Source organism: Myotis myotis, unplaced genomic scaffold, assembly GCF_014108235.1.
Source record: "Myotis myotis isolate mMyoMyo1 unplaced genomic scaffold, mMyoMyo1.p scaffold_m19_p_14, whole genome shotgun sequence".
In the NCBI taxonomy this organism is placed as follows: domain Eukaryota; kingdom Metazoa; phylum Chordata; class Mammalia; order Chiroptera; family Vespertilionidae; genus Myotis; species Myotis myotis.
In genome coordinates this window covers 44,849,386-44,872,845 of record NW_023416318.1, presented here as the reverse complement: position 1 = coordinate 44,872,845, position 23,460 = coordinate 44,849,386, and the positions used below count along the sequence as shown (strand labels likewise).

At 48.4% G+C, this 23,460-nt stretch overlaps 1 protein-coding gene across 18 annotated transcripts in view; it reads right to left on the bottom strand.

Moving 5' to 3' along the window:
- DTNB (dystrobrevin beta) overlaps nucleotides 1-23,460 on the bottom strand; it is a 158,425-nt gene that overhangs the window by 4,184 nt on the left and 130,781 nt on the right. For 5 of the 18 annotated variants that reach the window (XM_036335153.1, XM_036335158.1, XM_036335155.1 and 2 more), the window contains 3 exons: nucleotides 22,723-22,743; nucleotides 5,953-6,112; nucleotides 5,035-5,173 (listed from right to left, as the gene is read on the bottom strand). In XM_036335153.1, coding sequence (XP_036191046.1) covers nucleotides 5,035-5,173; nucleotides 5,953-6,112; nucleotides 22,723-22,743 — 320 coding nt within the window. Of the gene's footprint in view, nucleotides 1-1,712; nucleotides 1,767-5,034; nucleotides 5,174-5,952; nucleotides 6,113-22,722; nucleotides 22,744-23,460 lie in introns of all 18 variants that reach the window. The other 13 variants (XM_036335165.1, XM_036335160.1, XM_036335168.1 and 10 more) reach the window with 9 other exon arrangements.

Here is a 23,460-nt window from a genome sequence, read left to right as displayed (position 1 = left end):
GGTAATGCCAGTGTCCTGGCTGACACACTCCAAAGCCTCCCCTCTTATCCACACGAGCCCTATGGGCAAACACCACTGTAGACCCCCTCCCACCAGGCTTTCCCTCTCCCATCACAGCTTCCTGGCCTGTATCAACCTTCTTCCCTCCCTTCCTTCCTGTCACTTAGTCTAGTCATCTGTTCAGACTAAAGCCTGGGTGTTGGAGGTAGAGAAACCGGGGTTGAATCCAGGCTCTGCCACGTACTCCCTGTGCAGTTCTTCAGCGGCTCTGAGCCTTGTCTAGAACCCGTCCCTCCCGGGGCAGTGGCACCAACAGGAGGGCTGTGTCCAGCAGCCAACAGGGACCTTCCAGGCCTTCGCCGCCTCTCTCCCTGACAAAGGGCTCGTGGCACATCACCCTGTTTATTTCCTTCCATTTCTTCATTTATTGGCATCCCACTGCACGCAAGGCACCGTTCTAGGCACTGGGGGTACAACGCGCGCAAAACAGACCAAGAGCTCTGCCTTGTGGAGCTCATGTTTTGGAGGAATCCAGCAACGGGCATATTGATATGTAACAAATAACAGCTAACTCTTGCCCTAGCTGGTTTGGCTCAGTAGATAGAGTGTCGGTCTGCGGACTGGAGGCTCCTGGGTTCGATTCCCATCAAGGGCACATGCCTGGGTTGTGGGCTCGATCCCCAGTAGGGGTGTGCAGGAGGCAGCCGATCAGTGATTCTCTCTCATCACTGATGTTTCTATTTCTCTCTCTTCCTCTCTGAAATCAATAAAAATATTTTTTTAAAAAAATAACAGCTCTTAAATGTCCAAAGAGAATTTTGTTGTCTGTTTGGTGAAATACAGAAGCATGAAAATTAAGAACATGGAGTTGGGAGTCAGAAGGACCCAGTTCAAACCCAGTACCTGCCACTTAATCACTACATGATCTAAGTTTCCCTGAGCCTATTTTCTAATCAGTAAAATGGGACTGTTATTCTCTATCTCACAGGGTTGCTAAGGATTAAATGAGATTGTGTGTGGCAATCACTTGGCACAGCTCTTCACACATAGCATTAAGTAGGTTTTACATTCCAGGCACACCTCATTTTATTGCACTTCCCTTTACTGTGCATCACAGATGCTGCGTTTTTTACAAACTGAAGGCAAGAACCTCCACCTGCAATAAGATGATGACTGGCTTTATGGCGATACTCGCTTTATTGCGCTGGTCTGGAACTGATCCTGCAATATCTCTGAGGTATATCTACACTGACCTCTGCTGATACCTCTTTATTGCTTTTCTGCCCATAATCATCTCTTCCTTTTCAGAAACCTTCCCTGTACGTATAATCATACACTCAAAGTCTGATGATTAACTTTTCCTGCCACTTCGTGTTGTCTCCTGTTTATTTTGCATCTTGCTTTCCTAACTGTATTATAAACTCCTTGAGGCGAGGGGGCATGCTTTGTTTTGCTGTTTATCTAATTTCCTGTATCCCAACCACCTATCACTGTATCAGAAATCAGAGGCTTTGCTGACCCACGGACACTACCGTCTCCGGGGAAACACTTGGCGACCAGTGGGGACAAGTAGGCAGGAGGAGCTGAGGGGCTGAAAGCTTTGGGGGAAGGTGGCAGCAGGAGGAAAAGCAGAAACAAGAGGGAGGGGGCGTTTGTTCAGGGGCTACATAGCTCTGCTCCCATTCGCACTCGGGGTCCTGAGCTGCCTTTACCTCTGTCTTTCCCACTCTGCATCTTCTCCTCTTCTTCCTCTGCACCTTCCTCTGCTGGGAAAACAAGGAGGCCCGTGACCCTTGAGCACAGGACAAGCACAGAGGGGGGTGAAGGGAGTAACACAGGAGGCTGGGGATGACACCCTGGCTACCGGCTCATGGCTGCAGCCTCACCTCGTCTGCACCCTGTGGGATCCAGTCCCCCACAATGTTTCACAGGACCTACTCAGAGCCCTTAGAAGCAAGCAGAGCAGTCCGATGTCCCCTGCACGGCTGCTGGCTTCCTGGTGACCGAGGTGGGGTGGCCCCCACTTCTCTATGCCCGTTTTCCCTACGGTGATGACATCCTCTCGGGATATAGCTAATATTGTGCATTCAGGTTAAAGAAAGCAACCATGAAAGTGCATGGTGGGGATACCTAGATCTACACTGGCTTCCGTTAAAACAAACAAAGAGGTTTTAGCTGACAACAATCTTAAAATGACTGAGCAGTGCAATTGGCTGCGAGAAAAAAATGAGTGGCATCTCAGGTTGCTTTTGCAGGGGTCTGCTTGGGGGGGGGGGTCACAGTTCACCGTGCTCTGCAGGGAGCAGACCCCCCACGACTGGGGATCCGGAGAAGTGTGCTCAGCCTGGGAACTCACTCACTTTGAACTGGGGCTTGAAGCACTCAGCCACAGCCCAGCGTGGGCAAGCAGGAGGGTAGAGTGGAAACCACGCCGCCTTAGGAATGGCTGAAGGAACCCCCAGATAGCTGCCTAAAGAGGAATAAGGCTGAGGGAGAGCCTTGTTGTCTGCTGCCAGGTACTTGAAAGGCAACAGAAAGAGGAGGAACTGAACGGACTCTGGGTAGCTTTCGAGGGTTGAGTGAGGATAACTGGGTTACAGAAAGGAGAATTGTGGCTCCCTGATAAGGAAGAACTTCCCAATGATGAGCTCACTGGAAAGATTCAGACAGAGGACTTTTATATCGGGAGGCAAACTGGAGCAAATGACTTCTAAGATCCTGGCCAACTTGAAGATTCCATTCTCTGTGAAAATATTTCAAAAAAGATGAGGAGGGCAAGCGAGAGGTCCACCCTGTATAGAATAGATGTAAAGCTAACCTGAACATCTGATCTCATCCTGACACCAGCTCCACGGTGGCAGTGAGAATGGGCGGGTGTGGGGGACAGCCCTTCCATTCACTGGGACACTGGCCACCTTGCATGTAAAAACGTCTATTCCCGCATTTTATGGAGACACTGAGCCATGTGTGGGCTCGGTCCACATCTACTTATGGACGTCAGTGTTGGAGCGAGCAGCGCAGCAGTGAAGGGGCCCTCGTGCGGCTGTGGCTTGATGTTCTGTCCTGTGTGGGATAGGGCAGTGGGAAGAGCACCGACTTAGGTCCTGAAGCCCTAAGTCAGTGGTTCTCAACCTTGGCTGCACATTAGAATCACCTGGGAATCTTTTTTAAATCCTGATTTCTGGGCCTCATCCTCCGGAAATTCTGTTTCTTTGTTATGGGGTGAGGCCACAATATTAGTAACAAAGAAACAGAATTGCCGGAGGATGAGGCCCAGAAATCAGGATTTTAAAACGATTCCCAGGTGATTCTAATGTGCACCCAAGGTTGAGAACCACTGCCCTAAGTTCTAGGACCAGCTCTGCCCCTTCAAGCTGTACAACGTTAGGCAAATTACTTTCCTGATAACTACTCACTGCATTTCTAAAGTACGGGGACCGGACAACGTGATCTCTAAGGCACCTTCCAGACACATGGCACAATTCCGTGGCCACCGCCCTTTCCTGCTGTGAGAGGTCGCCATGCACCTCCTAAGCCAGCGGTCGCCAACCTTTCGGACCTCACAGACCACTAGTGGTCCATGGACCATCGGCTGGCAACCGCTGTCCTAACTTCCAGTTTCTGTGAAGCTGCTTGGCCTGCATGTGCTTTGTGTTTAACGATGTCCAGTTACCTCCCATCCAGTGTGATGAGCTCATGGGCCACTTATTCTGCATAAACCCTAGTAAGCTGCCAAGAGGCACACGTGTAGCTAATTTCTCGGGCCTGAAATCCCTTAAGATATTCCCTTTAAAAGTGGGGTTTCTGAAACCTGAGGGGAGCTCTAATAGAAGGCACTTTCTAATCACTTGTGAGGTCACCTCGACGCAGTCACTGCTTCTGTCTACATGTGCATGGAGGGGGTGCTTTTGACAGGGGCTGAGAAGTAGCACCAGAATCGGACAGTGTCCCCAAAACGCTACCTGCACAGGAGGACTGGATCTTAACTGCTCTGGAAAAACCAACCCTGGCCACACATTGATTCTCCCCTAAAAGACAACAGGCAGGTTCGGGGGCGAAGCCATGGCCAGACCCTGGCTAGTCCCTGACACTAAAGGCATGGAACCAGAAGGCTGGCCGTCCTGAAGAGCATGGACGGATGGTTTCGATGTCTGTGTCTGAGTAAGTGTATGTGTTTGAATAGTCCATGGAGAAACAGCTTTATATTTTTAATGAATAACCCTAAGCTACTTCAAGCATTAAAAGCATTACATTAGGTCAAAAGAAACAAAAGAGCCACATGCTAGTAAACGAGTGACCTACAGCCCTTAGGGAGGGAACCACTTGGTTAGTACACAGCAGGGGAATCTGACCATTGCAAAGAAATTAGCAAATCTCTGGCCGCTACAGAGCTGACGGCGTCACGGGATTCTTAAAGATGTGATGGTATGGGAATGGCCTTCTATTTTCCTCTCTTTCCTGGGTTTTATGTAAGGGAAAAAACGCCAAGAGAAAGAGTCTTTGGAAAATCAATGAAACAGCCAAGTGCCGGAGAGACAGAGAGAAGTCACAGTGGACACTGAACTTGAGCAGGGGAGGAGGCAACAGACTCAGGTCACGAACTTCAAGTGGAATCAGAGCCTAGTCATGGACAAAAGGAGAGAATAGGGTTTCAAAACCAAATCAGAGAGGGGAAGCAGAAAGGCAGCTGGGAGAGAGTCCAGAAGCTGTGTGGCTGGTCCGGCGCCAGCCCTCCAGGAAAGCCGCAGAAAGAGCCGGGGTCAGGGCCTAGGAGAGAGCTGGGGGGGGAGGGGGACCCTAGGGAGACACACTCAGGGAGGAGGCGCCTCACTGGACTCAGAGGCCTACATGCCTTTAAATCCTGCATTGTGTGTGCCCCATGCGGTGTACTCGAAGAAAAACCTCAGTGTGCAACTGTCTCTATGTGACCCCGCGTGGGAGAGAGACTCTCAGGGTGGAGGCACCCAGTGGCTCCTAGAAGGCAGAAGACGGGTGGTGAGAGGAGGTGGTCTGTGCCCTGTGGTGACGGTTTACCCCGCGGCGAGAAGGGAGGCGCGGGCCGGGTGGGAGCTCTGGGCTTCACCTGCCTGGAGCTCCTTCACCAGGGAGGACATGGTGTTGGTGATGGAGTCAGCAGCCACCAGCAGGTCATTGCGGAGGTTTCTCCTCGTACCTGAGGGGAGTCAGAGCAGATGGCGATGCCAGGTGGGTGGGCGTGGATACGAGAGAGCAGAGCCCATGACTCGGCCTGCCAGGCCCTGGGACAGGGCAGCGCGCCTAAGGGGACATGGGCCGCGGCCGCGCGAGGTGCCCGAGTCCACCTCCTCCTCCCTGCCCTCCTCCACCTACAGCGCAGGGCCCTGCCAGCTCTAAGCTTCTCAGCCGCCATCAACAGAGTCGGGGTCCAGAACGAACATCACTCCAAGGTGCTGCTCGGTCCTCGGCGGGGCCTCGCTCTCCTGTGCCCCCACCTCCCTGTGTCTGTCTCCGCCCCAGCAGGACTCCTTGGCCCTCATCTTCCCCCAGCTGCGGAGCACGCGGGCTGCCAGCTCCTCAGACGGCTGACACTCTGACACGGAATGCCCTCAGCAAGGTCCCGTGCAGAGTGCCGCCCTTCCTTCTCTTGCTCCCCCCAAAGACTTTCCAGGGCAAGCGCGTGACTCTGGGAACTATTCCAGCCAATTGCTCTGGAGGAAGCAAAGTCCAGAGGGTAGGGCACTTCTCACAACCCTGAAAAAGAGCACGGAAACCCGGAGAGCTGCTCCGCGCACGCACACAGCCTGCAGACCTCCCGCTGGAGACCAGCCCATCTACTTGACTTATTTATACTGCATGTAAAAACCTGGCCACTTAAACCTAAGCACACAGAAGAAGTGATACTAGAAAAATCTCAGTAAGAATCTGTTCCCAAGCCCGCTCAGCTCCCGGCCATACTGTGCTCCTGGAACTGACCTTGTGCAAAGGCCTCCTGCACGTCGCCCCCGCCTCCGCTCAGGGGCTCCTGCGGACAGTGGGTGGGCGTGGAGCCAGCAGATGGTGAGCGCACGGGCATGGGCATTGGGCGGCTGCCTCCGTGAGTGGGCGACGTGTGTGGCGATCCTGTGGCCTGGGCCTGGGAGAATCAGAGAGATGAAATGTTATCTCAGGTATCTTACCTCTTTGAAGAAGGGAGACGCCCTTCTCCCTCAGCAACCTGAGCCGGCCGGCAGGGCTTCGGTTCCGTGGGGCAATGCAGGGCACGGCCACATCAGCAAGGAGGGAGTCAGGCTGCCTCCAGGACTGGAGAGAGGAAGAAAAGGAAAAAAAGAGAGGGAGAGGGGGAGAAACAAAAGGGGAGGAGGGAGAAGAGGGAGAGAAAACACGGGAAGAATGGGGGAGAGTGGGAGGGAGAGTGAGGCTAGCACAGAGACGTGCAGGTCTTCCAGGTGCGCAGGCTGAGCAGAGCAGCTGTGGAGGGTCTGAGAGGGGCTCGGGTCACAGCTGGGAAGTAATACAGCGGTTCTCAACCTTCCTAATGCCGCGACCCTTTAATACCGTTCCTCATGTGGTGGTGACCCCCAACCATAAAATTATTTTCGTTGCTACTTAATAACTGTAATTTTGCTACTGTTATGAATCGTAATGTAAATATCTGATATGCAGGATGTATTTTTATTGTTACAAATTGAACATAATTAAAGCGTAGTGATTAATCACAAAACAATATGTAATTATATATGTGTTTTCCGATGGTCTTAGGCGACCCCTGTGCAAGGGTCGTTCGACCCCCAAAGGGGTCGCGACCCACAGGTTGAGAACCGCTGAAATAATACATAATAATCTTTCAGTTTTGTTTGCAAACACATTCATGGATATTATCTCATTTGGCCCTCACAACACTTTGTGAGTAGAAAGTGCATATGTTTTTGTATCCATTTTACAGAAGAAAAACAGGGTGAAACAGTAAGAGCTTCCAGTGGGAGATGCGGGAATAAACCCTTCCACTCCGAGGGCAATCACGCGAGGACATGCACTCTGCAGCTCCCAGTCCGCATGCGGCCGGCGCCCAGCAGCTGCTGCTTCCCAGGGCAGGGCCTCACGGCCTGCCACACGGCCTGCCACACGGCACGTGTCAAGCACGCTGAGGTCTTTGAGGCCCTCCTGCTGGGACCAGGTGAGAACGCACACGTGTTCAGTGAAGCCTGGATGTTGCTTGTGAAGGCCCCGGTGCAGTTCTGGAAAAGCCTGGAGCAATGGGAGAGGATTTAAAGACTCTAAAGCAGTGGTTCTCAACCTTCCTAATGCCGCGCCCCTTTAATGCAGTGCCTCATGGTGTGGTGGCCCCCAATTTCATTGTTACAAATGGAACATAATTAAAGCATACTGATGGATCACAAAAACAATATGTAATTATGTATGTGTTTTCCGATGGTCTTAGGTGACCCCTGTGAAAGGTTCGTCTGGCCCCCAAGGGGGTCGCGACCCACAGGTTGAGAACCGCTGCTCTAAAGGGAGCTCACTGAGGTTTGGGCTCTGCTGCCCTTCAAAGCAAGGGAAACTGAATGTGGCAGGTAGACTAGGGTTTTCTGCGGAAGCAAAACTGGAAAAACATATGCCAAGTGTGCTAATGAGTTCAAATGAAAATAATTATTTTTTTGAGATCTAGCTTAACCTGCCCCCTCCTGCCCTCCCCCGCTCCCCACTCCCCCCCAGAATCTGCCTGAACAGGCTGACGGGCTGTCTGCACAAAGCCCAAAGCCTCACCTCAATGCTGCCACCAGTGAGGGCGCTGGGCTAAACAGAACAGCTTGTTCTCCATCGTCCTACTTAGATCCGTGAGTGTGTGTGTGTGTGTGTGTGTGTGTGTGTGTGTGTGTGTGTGTGTGTGTGTGTGTGTTTAGAGAAATGTAAAAAAAAAGAGGAAGCTAAAAAGTATAACATAATATACTGCCCAAATTAATAACTGTTGATATGGTATCAAAATTATTTCAGCTTAAAAATACTGCCGATAAATCTGAAGACCCCTTTCATCACCAATTCTTTCCAATCCCAGTCCCCTCATCTTATTCCTTCATAGGCAACCATTACCAAAGATTCTGGTGTGAAGTGTTTTACCTATGTGTATACTAGTATGTGTAACTATGAATAATACATGACAGCTCATGCTTTTAAATTTTGTATAAATGGCATCATGCTGCACATATCATAGTGCAATTTGCTTTTATCACTTAGCACACTTTTTGAGATTTTTCTGTGATACAAATAAATATGAACTTAGACCCTTAACTCATATTATATATAAAAACTCCACAAATGGGTCAGACTAAATATAAGAACTAAATCTATAAAACTCTTAGGGGAAAAGATTAGGCAATGAATTTTTAGATATGACAAGAAGCATAGCTACAAAAGAAAAAATAGATAAACTTCATCAAAATTAAAAACTTTTCTTCAAAAGACACCTTTAAGAAAGTGAAAGGACAGCTCAGAATAAAAAAATTTTGCAAGTCATATATCTGATTAGTGATTTGTATCTAGAATATGTAAAGAGCTCTTACACTCAATAATTAAAGGACAAGTAACCTAATTTAAAAGTGGGCAAAGGATCTGAATAGACATTCTCCAGAGATATACAAACGTCCAATAAGCACATGAACAGATGCTCAACATCATTAGCTACTAGGGAAATGCAAATCAAAACTACAAGAAGATAGCAAGTCACCCCCCAGCACGGCTATAATAAAAAGGACAGACAATAACAAGTGTTGACGAGGATGCGGAAAACTGGAACTCTCATGCGCTGCCGGTAGGAATCTAAAATAGTGCCGCTGCTTTAGAAAACAGCCTGGCAATTCCTCAAAAGGTTAAACATTAGGTACCACATGACCCAGAAATCCCATTTCTATATATATATATCTGTGCAAAAATTTGTACACAGGTGTTCACAGCAGCATTATACATAATACCCCTAAGTGGAAACAATCAAAATATCCATCAACTGATGGATGATTTGAATGAAATGATTTGACAATAAAAAGAAACAAAGTGCTGATACATGCTACAAAATGGAGAAGCCTTGAAAATACGCAAAGTAAAAGAAGCCAGTTACAAAAAACCACCCATTGTTTGATTCCATTGATATAAAATGTCCAGAACAGGCAGACCCACAGAGATAAAAAATAGATTAGTGTTTGTCTGGGGCTGAGGGGTTTGGAAGGAATGAGGAATAGAGTGCTAAGGGGTATGGGATGCTTTGCGGGGGGTGATAAATTGTTCTAAAACTGGTTGTCATGATAGTTGTACAACTCTGTGAATATATTAACACTGAAACAGGGTGAACTGTATGTTATATAAATTACATCTCAATAAAATATTATTAAAAAAACACCCTACTAAGAAAAACAAAAAGATGAGCCATATGCTGAGGAAAACATTTGCAAATTACATGTGACAAGGAACTTGTGGGTATTTGTAATAATTTTTTTGGATCTGACACCAAAAGCAAAGGCAACAAGAGCAAAAATAGACAAGTGGGACATAAACGAAAAAGCTCCACACAGCAAAGGGAACCATCAACAAAATGAAAAGGCAACTTGAATGAGAGAAAATAACTGCCAGTCATATACTACATATGATAATGAGTTAATATTGAGAAATATAAAGAACTCATACAGCCCTAACCAGTTTGGCTCAGTGGATAGAGCGTCGGCCTGCAGACTCAAGGGTCCCAGGTCCGATTCCGGTCAAGGGCATGTACCTTGGTTGCGGGCACATCCCCAGTGGGGAGTGTGCAGGAGGCAGCTGATCAATGTCTCTCTCTCATTGATGTTTGTAACTCTCTATACCTCTCCCTTCCTCTCTGTAAAATATCAATAAAATATATATTTTTTAAAAGAACTCATACAACCTAACAGCAAAAAAACAAACAATCCAATTAAAAAATGGGCAGGGCAACTCAACAGACATTTTCCAAAGAAGACATAAATATAAATAACTGGCCAACAGGTACAGGAAAAGGTGAGCAACATCATAAATCATCAGGGAAGTACAAACCAAAACCACAGTGAGATGTCACCTCACCCCTGTTAGAAATTATCATCAAAAAGATAAGAGGTAAAGTGTGGGTGAGGACATGGAGAAAAGGGAACCCCTGCGAACTGCTGGTGGGAATGTAATTTGGTGCAGCCACTATGGACAACAGTATGGAGCAGTGATGGCGAACCTATGACACGCGAACTCATTTTTTTGGTTGATTTTTCTTTGTTAAATGGCATTTAAATATATAAAATAAATGGCATTTAAATATATAAAATAAATATCAAAAATATAAGTCTTTGTTTTACTCTGGTTGATAATATCAAAAAATTTCTATATGTGACACGGCACCAGAGTTAAGTTAGGGTTTTTCAAAATGCTGACACGCCGAGCTCAAAAGGTTCGCCATCACTGGTATGGAGGTTCCTAAAAGCAACTCCACTTCCGGGTAGATATGCAAATAAAATGAAAATGGGATCTTGAAAAGGCATCAATACCCCATATTCACTGCAGCATTAGTCACAATAGCTAAGATATGGAAACAACCTACATGGAGAGAGATGATGTGGTGTGTACATATAAGGGAACCTTACTCAGCCTGAGGAGAAGGAAGTCCTGCTGTTTGTGATAACATGGGTGGACCTTGAGCGTATTATGTAAATGAAATGACTCAGACGGAACACGATGAATACTGCACGGTATCACTTAGACCTGGAATCTAAAATATGTCAAATTCATAGAAACAGAAGAGAAAAGTGGTTGCCAGGGGCTGATGGGTGCGGAAAATAGGGAGAGGTTGGTAAAAGGGTACAAACTTTCAGTTATTAGGTAGTAAGGTCTGAAGATCGAAAGTATAATATGGAGACTATAGTTGATAACATGGTATTATACAATAGAAATTTGCTAAGAGAGTAGAACTTACATTTCATACTCACGTGCAAAAAGATATATATATATATATAGATATAGATATAGATATAGATATAGATATAGATATAGATATAGATATAGATATAGATATAGATAGATGGGTCTGTTAATTAACTAGATGGGGGAATCCCTTCATGATGTATATCAAATTACCACAATGAATACTTTAAGTATCTTACAATTTTATGTCAATTATACTTACATAAAGCTGAAACACAAAATATAAACCAAAAATAACCCCCCACTCCCTGAATTCAGGACACATAACGAACTCTTAACAACTGAATCAGAAGACAAACAACCCAGTTACAAAACAAAGACTTGAACAGACACTTCACCAAAGAAAGATGTACAAATGGGCTAATCATCCACATGAAAAATACTCAATACGAGTAGTGATGAGGGAAATGAGAACTGCAATCACAATGAGACGCCCCTCACCCACTAGAACAGCTACAATAAAAAGACGAACGGGCTGCGGGAACCTGGAACCCTCGTGTACTGCAGACGGGACTGCGAAAGGGTACAACCACTATGGAAAACACTGTGGCAGTTTCTTAAAATGTTCAACATAAACTTACCATATGTCCCAGCAATTTTACGCCTGAGTATATACCCAAGAGAAATGAAAACATATGTCACCCAAAAACTTGTACACAAATGTTCATTAACAACAGTTTAATAGGCCAAAAGTGGAAATGATCCAAAAGTCCACTGACGGGTGACTGGCTTAACAACATGTGGCTTATCCAAATGCAATGGAACACTACAAAACCTCTTTTTGCGCTTTTTACTACTGCTTAACGTTTATAATTTTCCAATGACAATTAAACATGCTCTATCTTGTGAAATATTCTATTTTTTTTTTGGTCAGTGGTTGTAAAACATTTATTATTCTTTACTTTTCAGGGTATATATCTTTTAATACTAGTTTAAATACACCTTAGGAATACTGTTTTGGCTAGATAACATTATCATCGTTTAGTCATTGTCTTTTGTGGAACCACCGCTATCTTTTCCCCTATAATTACCATCGTCCCCTGTTTTTTGGCCATTTTTATGGGAGCAGGGGGAAATAAAGCATAAAATCCATTCTACTTTGGAAAGTGCTTATAAACAGCCAGATCCAGTAGTTTCAGCCCAACCCAAATTAGACAAGGAAAGTGGGAGAGAAGCTGCAGAAAAGGAGAGAAAGTCACTGCAAAGGCCTGGCTGTGCAGGAAGAGCTGTGAGCCAGCAGTTTGAGATGCGGGAGGTCACAGACATGGTGGGCACTGGCAAAACCAGGCCTTTCCTGGGCCTCCGAGGGTTGAGGGGACCAGAATAAAGGTAGATGCCCGGGTTGCTTGGGCGGCCTCAAGAAAGGTCCCCATGCACCCCAGTAGCTGATGGCTTTCCCGTTAGCTGATGCCCTGGGACAAAGAGCCTAAAGTTGTCTCAATTACAGAGTTAGAACCTCAATGAGATTGTGTGAGAACCCTGGGTGCTGGGGGAGCCATGAATGTAGATGCCTCAGCCACGGGGCAGGGAGTGCTGCCCCTGAGAATCAGGCCTGCCCACAAGCAAAGGACATGTGGCCTCAGCAGAGATCCAATTGGAGCTGACAGAACAGCACCCAGCATAAGCCCCCAAGGCGCAGCGCCAACCTCGGGCACGGGATGGGGAAGAATCTCTAAGACTAGCTTCAGTTTGCCTGGACACGCCGAGACCAAGTGTGCGGCTCAGACAATGAGCACTCCAGAGGGAAATCGAGTCCAGTGAAGACAAAGAAAGCACTTTTTTTTTTTTTTTGCCTGAGTATGCGGCCTGTGAAACTCAAACTCCCTTCACTGTATGACGGGTACCTGTCGTCCCAGAGGGAAACCCAGCATCGCGCATGCGGCGAGTACGAACCACCTCCCTCAGTGAGACGTGGGCCAGCACCTGCCGAGGAGGCAGAGCAGGCCATCATCTCCTGGGAGTACGCACGCTCAGTCATGGACGGAGCTGCACTGAAATGCTTTGACCAGATAAGCGCATGTGGGGGCAGACCTCAGAGATGGCCTCAATGACCCCCTGCCCTCTACTCTCACTCCTGTGCGATCCCCTCCCCTTGAACGTAGGCTGGGCACGGTGGCTGCTTCTCATGAATCAGGGAAATGGGATACTTCCGAGACTCAGTTATAAAAGACTGTGACTTGTTTTGCTCTCCTCGCCCCCCCCCCCAACGTACCCCCCCCCCCCCCCCCCCCCCCCCGTCTCGCTCTCTCCTGATTTTTCACGCTGGTGAAGCCAGCTGTCATCTTGCGAGCTGCCCTGTGGAAAGGCCCACGTGGCGAGGAGCTGAGCGTGGCTTCCAACCATCAGCCGCATTGAACAGAGGTCCTCAGTCCATTAACCCGGAGGAGTCCTGCCAACAACAGTGCAGGTTGCTGAGCCTGGAGGTGATGATGACAGTCTTGTGAGAGGTCCTGCCCCTCAGCTTGTGAGGACCCAGCTAAGGGCCCACAGAAGCTCTGAGTTAATAAATATTTGTTCTTCTAAGCCATTAGGTTTTGGGGTAATTTATCATGCAGTGATAGTAACCCATATGGGATGGCTCATCTTTTTCTTTATGCAATATTGTATCAGTCCCATCTGAGGACTTCTGATTGAGAATCTGGGGGCATAAGAAACCAGACTGACAGGCTCTCGGAGAGGACACAGACCTCAGGAGAGAGGGCCATGAATGGGATGAGAAGAAAGGTAAGCATTTTGATCAAGAAAGCCTTTTCGGATCTGAGTGTGTGCCTAAGTCCCCGAGTATTAGTTTGTCCTGGCACTGGAGTCTCCACCTTTTAACTCCGTCAATAGTTACAGGACCCGCAGCACATTCTCAGCTGCGAAGTCAGTGACTCAGAAGAAGAGGAAAAGCTGCAGGCTCTGAGCCGGCACCTGGCTCGCACCCGCCTGGGGGAGAGTTTAGGGAGCAGCGTGATTCCGTGGGAGAGGCGCGGCTTTGAAGTCAGGGGCCTCGGTTTTCCTTCTGACTGCAGCACATGCGCTGAGATTTTTATGGGGCTCAGTCTTCTCATTTATAAACTGAGAGGCATCAATGAGATGGTCTCTGAAGTGCTTTTCAGACATAAAATTCCATGCTTCTACGATTTCGCCAAGTTACCGCATCTCAGAAACGCCAAGTAATCATGGCTTTGCTTCGGTCACGATGACATGCTGGTGATGGATCCTCCTCCGAGGGTCTCAGCAGCCACCTCGGGGTCACAGAATGGCGTTTCCTGTATTAAATTACCTTTTTCTCACAAGTGGAGTCAACAACAGAGACAATGCCCATGTCGGCCTCAGGCAAAGGAAGGCTGTGAGGAGGTACAGGGAGAGGCTACTGTGCAGGGTGCGGCTACTTCAAGAGAGACAGACCCAGGACCCCTGACTTCTAAGCCATGCCCCTCCCACTGGACCACACTGCCTCCTTCACAAGTATGAAGCTCCTGGGGTTCGAGACAGTGCTTGAGGGCAGAGCAACACTCTCAACAGGCTGAGAGCCGCCTGTGAGCCGCGTCAGGTTTGGTCATTCTTTGCCCTCTTAGTAGGCCAGGGCCAGAGGAGCACTGAAAGTCAAGCCGGGGCACTGTGCCGTGCAATGGCACCTCGCCGCAAAAGCACAGGTGGGCTTTCCGTTCAGAGGGGCAGGCCCTCCCCAGGGGCTGCCAAGCACTGCACTCCATGCAAACCAATGTAGACGAAGTGGCACAGGAGGAGGCTGGGGGAGCATCACAGCTGGGACCTTGAGATTATGGGGAACCTGAGAACCACACAGAGTTGGAAAAGGTGGAGGAACTAGTCAGGTGGCTCTGGGATGGGAATCGGCTAACCAATGAGGGTATAAAACCACCGTGTGCCTCTGAGTTTCGGCTGCCAGGAGAGGGGCAGTTAGCCTGGGAAGCAAGGAAGCTTTGCAACGTGCTAGTTGGTGTGTCAAGGTTTCCTGATGCAAGGACAGTGGGATCTTATTGAAATACAACCTGCAACAAAGGCCTGAATACAGCACAGGCCCCCCACGTGTCTAACCATTAACTGCACACAGTAAGTGCCCTGTACCTCAGGCTCCCTGAACACAGAGGTCCCTTGTAGTTGGAAACAATTCTGCTGAAAATACAGAGCTAGAGACATGTTATAATCTGAGAAGCTCCTTAGTCTGCTGGCTTTTCACTTCTGAGTCAGCAAAAATGGAGAACCTGAGAAAGCTATGCATCGTGTTCTAAGAAAATAGCAGAAATTATGCTTATAACTTCAGAGGGTTCACGACCCCAGGAAAACAGTCTCTGGTTTAGCCCAACCTTCATTTTCATATTTGAGGAGACTGGGGTCTACTGAGGTCATAAGGTCACAAGCAGATGAGTAGAAAGGCTAAGGCTGGTTCCAGGGTCCTCTAATCGCCTCAAACTGCTGGGAGGAACCAAGGCAGACAGGGAGCACAGCACAGTGTCTCTGAGCCAGAAGGAACACGGGTCAGTCAAGACTTCTCACTGCTGAAGCTCACCATGAGTTTCAACAGGAGAGTCCATTTCCAATAAGGGTGAGGAATGTGAGAAACGTAATTACGACTTGGCTTCTTGTCTAGAACACAAACCCAATACTGGAGCCAACAGGTGCAGAGGATGCCAGAGAAGGTGACCTGAGGACACTGATCCTTCCCCACAGCTGGCACCTGGGCAGAGACAGGGACTCACACGCTGAGGCAGAGAGAGCCGGCCGCAGGGAGAAAGGCGCTGCCTTAGTGGGAAATGACGGGCGCTGTTCTGGGCCATGTTTAGGCATTCCCGGCATGGTGCCTGGCACACAGTAGGGCTGCATTCCCTTCTTTTTCCTTATGGAACAGGAATGAATTTTTAAAAAAAATCTCTTTGGTGCACATTATAGTCAGGTAATCAAGCCCAGAGAGGCTTGTGGCACAAGGCTGATTCTGAGATGGTGCCCTGGTAGCCAAGCTAACTGCACACCCTCCCTCCACGCCCCCCCCCGCCCCCCCACCCCCAACTAAGACTCTGAGCGGAGCGGTTATCATGGTAACCGAAGGAGACACTTTAGTCTCCATTTCTATCTCTCTGACTCATGGACACCTGCCAGGTAGCAGATGGCCTGTGTGGACAATTACCTTCATTTTGCTGCAGTGTATTTAAATTAAACAGACCGGCCTCTTTGCCGCCGATCTTCAGAGGCCCTCTCAGAAAACCCAAAAACAACCTTGGGGGAAAGGAGCTCTAAGCCTGGAATCTAGGCGGGGCGGCCATAAAGGTATAGAGAACTGGGAGGTAGAAGGAATGGACTTAGTACATTTTTCTTCTTCGAGAAAAGGTGAAGAGAAAAACACCCACATGCTATTTTGAGCTGGTGCTGGCTGGCTCTGCTAGGAAAATGCAGCTGACTCCTCGAACACGGAAGTAGAAGGAGAGAGAGGCTGATCTGATGCTGCACTGGCTGTCTTGCTGCAAGACGTGAAAATACCTGCCTGACACGACCAGAGTTAGGAGGCTGGGAGTCAGGGCAGGGGTGGAAGCGAGCGGCTGGTGGAGAGCAGGATGCAGGAGATGAGGCGATCGCATGGCAGTGAGCAAAGCAGCAGGCCATGGTTCGCTCTGGGGTGAATTAAAACAGGTAAAGGCCTGGCCAGCGTGGCTCAGTGGTTGAGTGTTGACCTATGAACCAGGAGGTCATGGTTCAATTCCTGGTCAGGCACATGCCCAGGTTGCAGGCTCAACCCCTAGTATGGGGCGTGCAGGAGGTAGCTTATCAATGATTCTCTCTCATCATTTATGCTTCTCTCTCTCTCTCTCCCCCTCCGCCCCCCCGCCCCCCTCCCCCCCGTCTCTCTCCCCCTTCCTCTCTGATAAAAATATATTTTAAAAAACACAGGTAAAGATGTCTGGAGACCTTCCTGTCTTAGCAAACACTTGAGTGCAGTGTAGCATTTAAAGGTAAGCCTGGCTCTAAACACCAGGGAGAAGGGCTGCACAGTCTTATGATGTCTCTCTTCTCGTCATCACCGTTAATACACACTTACCTAACGTGTCTGTCGGAAAGTTATGGCCACCAAAGAGTCTGCCTTGAGGTCCTTCCGCAGAGGGCTGACACCTATGTGTTCCCACGCCACCTCAGGAAACGCGGCGCTATCGCACAACCTGCCTCCCTGCGGTGGCTGGTGGGGAAGGCGGCCGCAGACAGGAAATAGCTAGCGCAGGGCTGCTGGAAGTTCTGTGATCGCACTGTTGGCAACCAGTGGAAAGTTATGGTCCTCGACCTTCATGATTCTGTCCCTATTCAAGTCAAACTAAATTATAGAAGACAAGGCTTGCCCCAAGGCTTAAAGGGGTGGGGGCAGGGTGACTGGTTATCTTTCTAAGGGGTAGAGGAGAGCATATTAAGCTCTTGAGACAAAGAACAACCTATTAAAACTCACCATAAACCCAAAGATCAAAGGAAAGCTGAAATGTAAACTTTCAGAGAGGGAAGCTCATAAAGTCCAAGGCTAGAACGACCCTCTTTCTGTTTGTTTCTCCGAGTTTGTCCCGCTCTATTGGAAAATGGTGTCCCATTAGTTCTCATTGCAGGATTTCAAAGCCAGTTCTTAGCAAAATGATTAGGAACTTCATTTTAGGGAAAAATCCCTATAAAGCGAACACCAGACACCCCGACTGCATGTTGGAAACAAGAAAACAGGCTCCCAGGAGAGCATGGTCCTTATTCAGGCAGCTGAATCACTGATCCTGTAGGCAGCCAGAACCTATCAGTGATATCATCAAATTCAATGAGTCAAGGTTATTTATTTATTTAATCCTCACTCGAGGATATCTTTCCATTCATCTTTTAGAGAGAGTGGAAGAGAGAGGGAAAGACAGAGAAAAACACTGATGTGAGAGAAACACATCAATTGGTTGCCTCCTGCATGCATCCTGACCAGGGCCTGTGCTGGGGAGGTGCCTGCAATCAAGGCATATGCCCTTGATCGGAATCGAACCTGGGACCCTTTGGTCCACAGGCCAACGCTCTATCCACTGAGCCAAACCAGCTAGGGCTCAATGAGACAGATTTAAATGCCACGTATGGGTAGGCCAAACCTGTATGGTGTGGTATGGCATCCTTTTCCAACACTACCACTCTTTGCTGAGTCCCTGGCTATACATAATATCATGGCAGAGCCCAGGCTCTGCAGTTAATTATCTGATTTGGATTCCAACTCTGCCATTTACTAGCTGTGTGATCTTGGGCAACTTAACCTCTCTGGCACCTCCGATTCTTCATATGTAAAATGGAGAGATATTAATCTTTTAACATGTTGGTGAGGAAGAACATCCAATGCTTCACCCACCAGCTCACGGAGTGCTACCTGCCATTATTCTGTTTTGCAAGGTGCTGGGGCTATGAAGGGGCAACGTCTCCGCTCGGCAGGCTCACGAGCTCTGGAGGCAGTTGGGCATGCAAGCAGCATACAGAGAAGGAGGAAACCCGTGCCCACCCGGAGGTAGAGAGAAAGCAGCACAGACACGAGAGGGTTTAACCCTGACCTCCTGGAACATGAGAGGTGGCATCTGAGCGCATCTTGAGGGGTATAATTTCAACAGGCAGAAAAGGCTCAGGAAGGCGATCCAGGTGAGGCAAGAGCATGAACACAGGTGCCTGGGCGGAGAGGAGGCTGTGCATGGGGGATGAGGAGTGGTGTGGGGAGCACGAAGCTATGCGGCGGGAAAGAGAAGTGCGGGCCACAATCATGCAGGGCCGTAATGCATGGCCATCAAGTTTACTTACTGGGCCACAGAGTGGGCAAACTACGGCCCGTGGCCAAATCCAGCTCACCACCTGTTTCTTTGTAGTTCATAAGAAACAATGCCTTTACTTTTTTAAAAGATTTTTTTTATTGATTTCAGAGAGAGGAAGGGAGAAGGAGAGAGAGATAGAAATATCAATGAGAGAGAAACATGGATTGGCTGCCTCCTACATGCCCCCTACTGGGGATCAAGCCCGCAACATGGACATGTGCCCTGACCAGGAATTGAACCGGTGACCTTCTGGGTAGACGCTCAACCAACTGAGCCATACCAGCCGGACTGGCTTTACATTTGGAAATGGCTTTAAATGGTTATATAAGTACTTATATAATATCTCTGGTTTGGCTTACAAAGCCTAAAATATGTACGATCTAGTCCTTCAAGCGAAAGTTTGCTGACCTGCTCTAGGCAGCGGCAGAGGGAATGATGTGGGCAGCGTGATCTGCCTTCAGGAATCTGGCACAATGTGAAGGAGGGGCTGGGAGGCAAGAGATAGGAGACAAAGAGGCTTATTGGGAGGCTTTCCCCATGGACCGGGTGACAGATGATGAAGGCTGGAACGAAGAATGGTGATGGGAACTGAAAGAAGAGATATAAGCCAGCATTTGGAGAAAACACTGACTGGACTGGACGACTGTGTAGGAAGAGCAGAGCCTGGGAGAGCGCGCGCACGTAGGGAGAGCCGGCAGTGACACCCACACAGCAGGAGACGTGCAGAGGAGCGGCCTGTGCGGGAAGGTGCCTGGGAATCTTCTGTCATCCATCCCACCTCAGAACAAGGGATTCTGGGAATGCCTGGGGGCTCACCGTGGTGTCACCAGGAAAGGTTCTCTGGGCTCAGGGCAGTGCTTCTTAATTGGTCATCTTAGCTGCTAGGGACCTGGGGGTAGGGGTGGCCAGCACTAGAATTTAGGAGGTAGAAGTCAAGGATGCTTCTAAATATCCAACAATGCAGAAAACAGCCCCCGTCCCCCACACGTCCTCCGGCTCCACACGTCCATAGTGCTGAGGATAAGGAACCTGCCTGAGGGTGACTCAGGGTCATGAGGTCCTACAGAGGTGGCCTGTCCAGGGCTACTTTTCCCAGGTGGTGAGCTGCTCTGCAAGGAAGGGCAGGCCACCAGTCACCTCAGACAGGTTAGAACTCTCACGGGGCCCAACAATCAACTGGTCTCTTCTGCACATTTGGGAGACGGCCCGGGGGGCAGCTACAGGCCCGAGAGGCCCCTAGATCCTCTCTTGGTTTCCTGAGGGCTGAGCTGGTTACATGTAGGAGTGGAAATATGAATCCTGAAAGCAATGTTTAACTAGTGGATGTTATAGATTCTGAAGTTAAAAAGAATATATAGTAATAAAAGCACCGAAGGATTTGTGGTTAGCCAGCTTTGTAGAGCAGTGGTGAGCTGGTATGGATTCTTATTAAAGGTACCACTTTAGCTGCAGTAAACTCTCTCTGCATTGCCTCTAATTTTAGAAAACATGCCCCTCCCTCCCTCCATCTCGCTTTCTTTTTTTAAGTGCTGGGACATCTATACTACAGCTCCAGATGAGAGTAATTCATTCCACTTGCCAAATTATGATTAGCAGCAAATGGAGACGAGTGTAAAATAATCTATCGTACCCTTCCATCACATGCTTCCTTCAGCTGGAAGTAAGCAGATGTTCATTTCAGTTAAGGACGCTAGGTCCCTACCTTAGCCTTGTTGCTAATACGGGACATCAGAACCAGCCTGAGGTCCGCTATGAAACCCCAGACATTGGTACAGCACCAGGATTTGAGGCAATGCCTACAGACACCCTCAAAGTGTAGGGTCAGAGGTCCAATCCCATGTCAAGACAGGATGGTAGGTTGAGGTCTATCAGAAAGACAGCACCGGGCATTCCTGTCCTCCTGTGGGATGCGTGGCCAAGGCTCCCAGAGACAAGCCACAGGAGTGGGCTTCATGGAAGCAGCCAGTGCCCTTTTCATAGGGTGCATTCGTTTATCTGGAAAAGTGGAAGGCAGATGATTGGTTGCTGGAAGAAAGTGCAGACAATGAAGTGAGGACTAGAGGGTTTCAAAGTCACAAAAGGACATGCCAGTCCTTTAAGACCGTGAGGACTAGCTCTCGAACTCAGGACCTTGGCCATGGAGAACTCCCAAGATGTACGCACAAGAGGCCTGTGAGTGGGAGGCTTCAGCAGTCTGGGTCTAGCTTCTCATTGTGCCAACTTCAAGGGGATAATGTTCTTACAGAGAATCCAAGGTCACTGAAATGAACATGTGATTTAATCCCTTCTCTGCCCAAGGTCAGCTTTAAATTGGCCTTAGAAATAATACAACAGTAGTATTGATTTCTGGTTCTTCGATTACACGGTAATCCATACAATTTTTTAAAATGAAATGTCTATTGGAGGTACTACTGCTACCATTAAAATAAATACCCATAATGCCTGCCCTTCTGAGAGAGAGTTATCAGGAAGGTGTAGGGTGCTCCCAAGAATGTGCTGCACTCTGAGCTGGCACATTTAGAAAGAGTTAGTCTGGGTGAATTGCTGGAACATTCCCAGCAAGTGGTTTTAACTGTAAAGTGTATCTCTGAGGTGTAGACCGGTGAAGAGAAGGAGGGGAACACTGGTGGTCAGCAACCACAGGTGAGGTGATGCCCCGTATCAGCAGGAAGCGTACAGTCGATAGACAGCAAGGGGATGAGACTGTCAGGGAGGGAGTGGAGAGGGAGCAGGAAGGATAGTCCCGCTTCTCTGCTTCTGCCAAGCAAACTGGAGGTCATGTGACTTGCTTTGGCCAGTGAAATGGAGCGGAAATGATGTGTGGCACTTCCAGGAGATGCCTTAAACGGCTGCACTTGGCATACCTTCCTGGTCTTCTCCTGCCTTGCCCATGCCAATGTATCTATTTACATGGAAGAGCCATAGATCAGCAAGAAACGGTGTCAATGAAGAAAAACAAACCCACGACAACTTCACATTAAAGCCACTGAGATTTCTGGGTTCTTTCCTGTTCTGCTCTCTTTCTGACAGTCTGTCTCTCTGTCACTCCTTTCTTATCTTTTCCTTCCTTTCCTCTCCTCTTTATTCTGTATGTCCGCTGCTCTCCTAACTATAAAAAATACAAATCATGATGTTTTATATTCCCATTCTTAATCTGAAACATGGATAGATTTGTTTTTTGAAAAAAGAAATAATTAAAATTTCTGAATTAAACTTTTCACAATTCTCTTTTAAAAAAAGCCCCGAGGTAAATTAAAAATCAGCTTTAGCTTATGTAAAAGATAGATGCTTTGAAAACCTTACTATGTTACATAAACATATGGCGCTACTATTGCGAACAGGCTCTCAATTGATTTTCTTGTGTGGGTTCGTGGCTATCAGGATAAATAAAAACAGACATAAACCTCCCCGGAACACCATGCCCGGCCGCCAGCCGAGAAACCAGAGCTCCCTCTGGAGTGGGCTGTGAACAGGAACTCACAGCGTCATCAGCCCCTTCGTTGTCATGGGTGGCTTGGTTAAGAGGCGACTGCAGCGGCAGCGCCCAGAAGCCTGTGCGAGACTAAAGCACATCTGAAGTTATCACCAGAACTCATTTCCATGCCCACAGTGCTTGGACCTGAGGTCACCCCCACCACTCCACCAGTTGTGTCAAGCAATTAAAGTCACTCCAGACAGGAAGCAGCAGAGAAAGCAAGAGCAGGAAAATGCAACTGTGGCCTGGACGGTCATGCATTCTCAAACACGCAGGCGTGTACTCTGAAAAACTGTGCAACGGGCTCTCGCTTCAAACAAGAACATGCTCGACTGGGAAAACGCGATGGGAACTTTCAGGCCACTGTACAACACCGAGGAGAGAACGCGACGGTTCTACACATCGTAAGACCTTGTGCAGGGAGGAGAGGGGACGTCTAGGCCAGTTACATGAGGTGGAGGAGAACATGCAAAAGGAGCACGAACCACACGGAGCGTTCTGAAGTTCACTTACTGCCTGCTTTTGCTCTTCCTCCTAGAGGCGGTGAAAACAACAAAAAAGGTAGAGGAAAAGGAGAGAGATTAATGCCCATCACCACAAACATTTGGAAGAAATGACAGGACAGGGCCCATCAGGCCAGGCCCATGGGCTCGGAGATCAGAGCCCTGACCACCACAGCACATCATCAGCTGACAGAGCCAAGGGCTGGCCTCTGCCCCACCCGGCTCGTTAAACGGGAACTTCTAGAGTCGCAAAGAAAGAACCTCAGAAACCATCTAGTCCAAGTCTTCATTGTACGCATCAAAAAGACTCAGGGCGCTTGACTTGCCCAACATTTAACTGTTTAGGGTAAGCCGAAAGCAGCAGCTCAACCATGACTCGAAAGCCCAATCATCTATTTCACCCTTCAGAGTATTCATAGGTGTTGAGGCACAGTTATCCCGGTGGCGGTCCTCAAAGTGTGGGATACAGACCAGGAGCAGCAGCAGCACCTGAAAACCTGTCAGAGACGCAGATTCTGGACCCCACCCCAGACAAACTGGATCAAAAGTCTTGGGTGTGGGGCACGACAATGCATTTAATGAGCACACTGATTCGATGATGGCTAGTTTGAGAACCACGGCTCTAAGAACTTCCTTAGCTAGCGATCCACATATCCATGGATTCATCTCCAACGTAGTCCCCTCCCCTCCACGTGCTTTTGGGCTGCTTTGGGGTTTTTTCAAAGATGCACGTGCACCCCCATCCCCG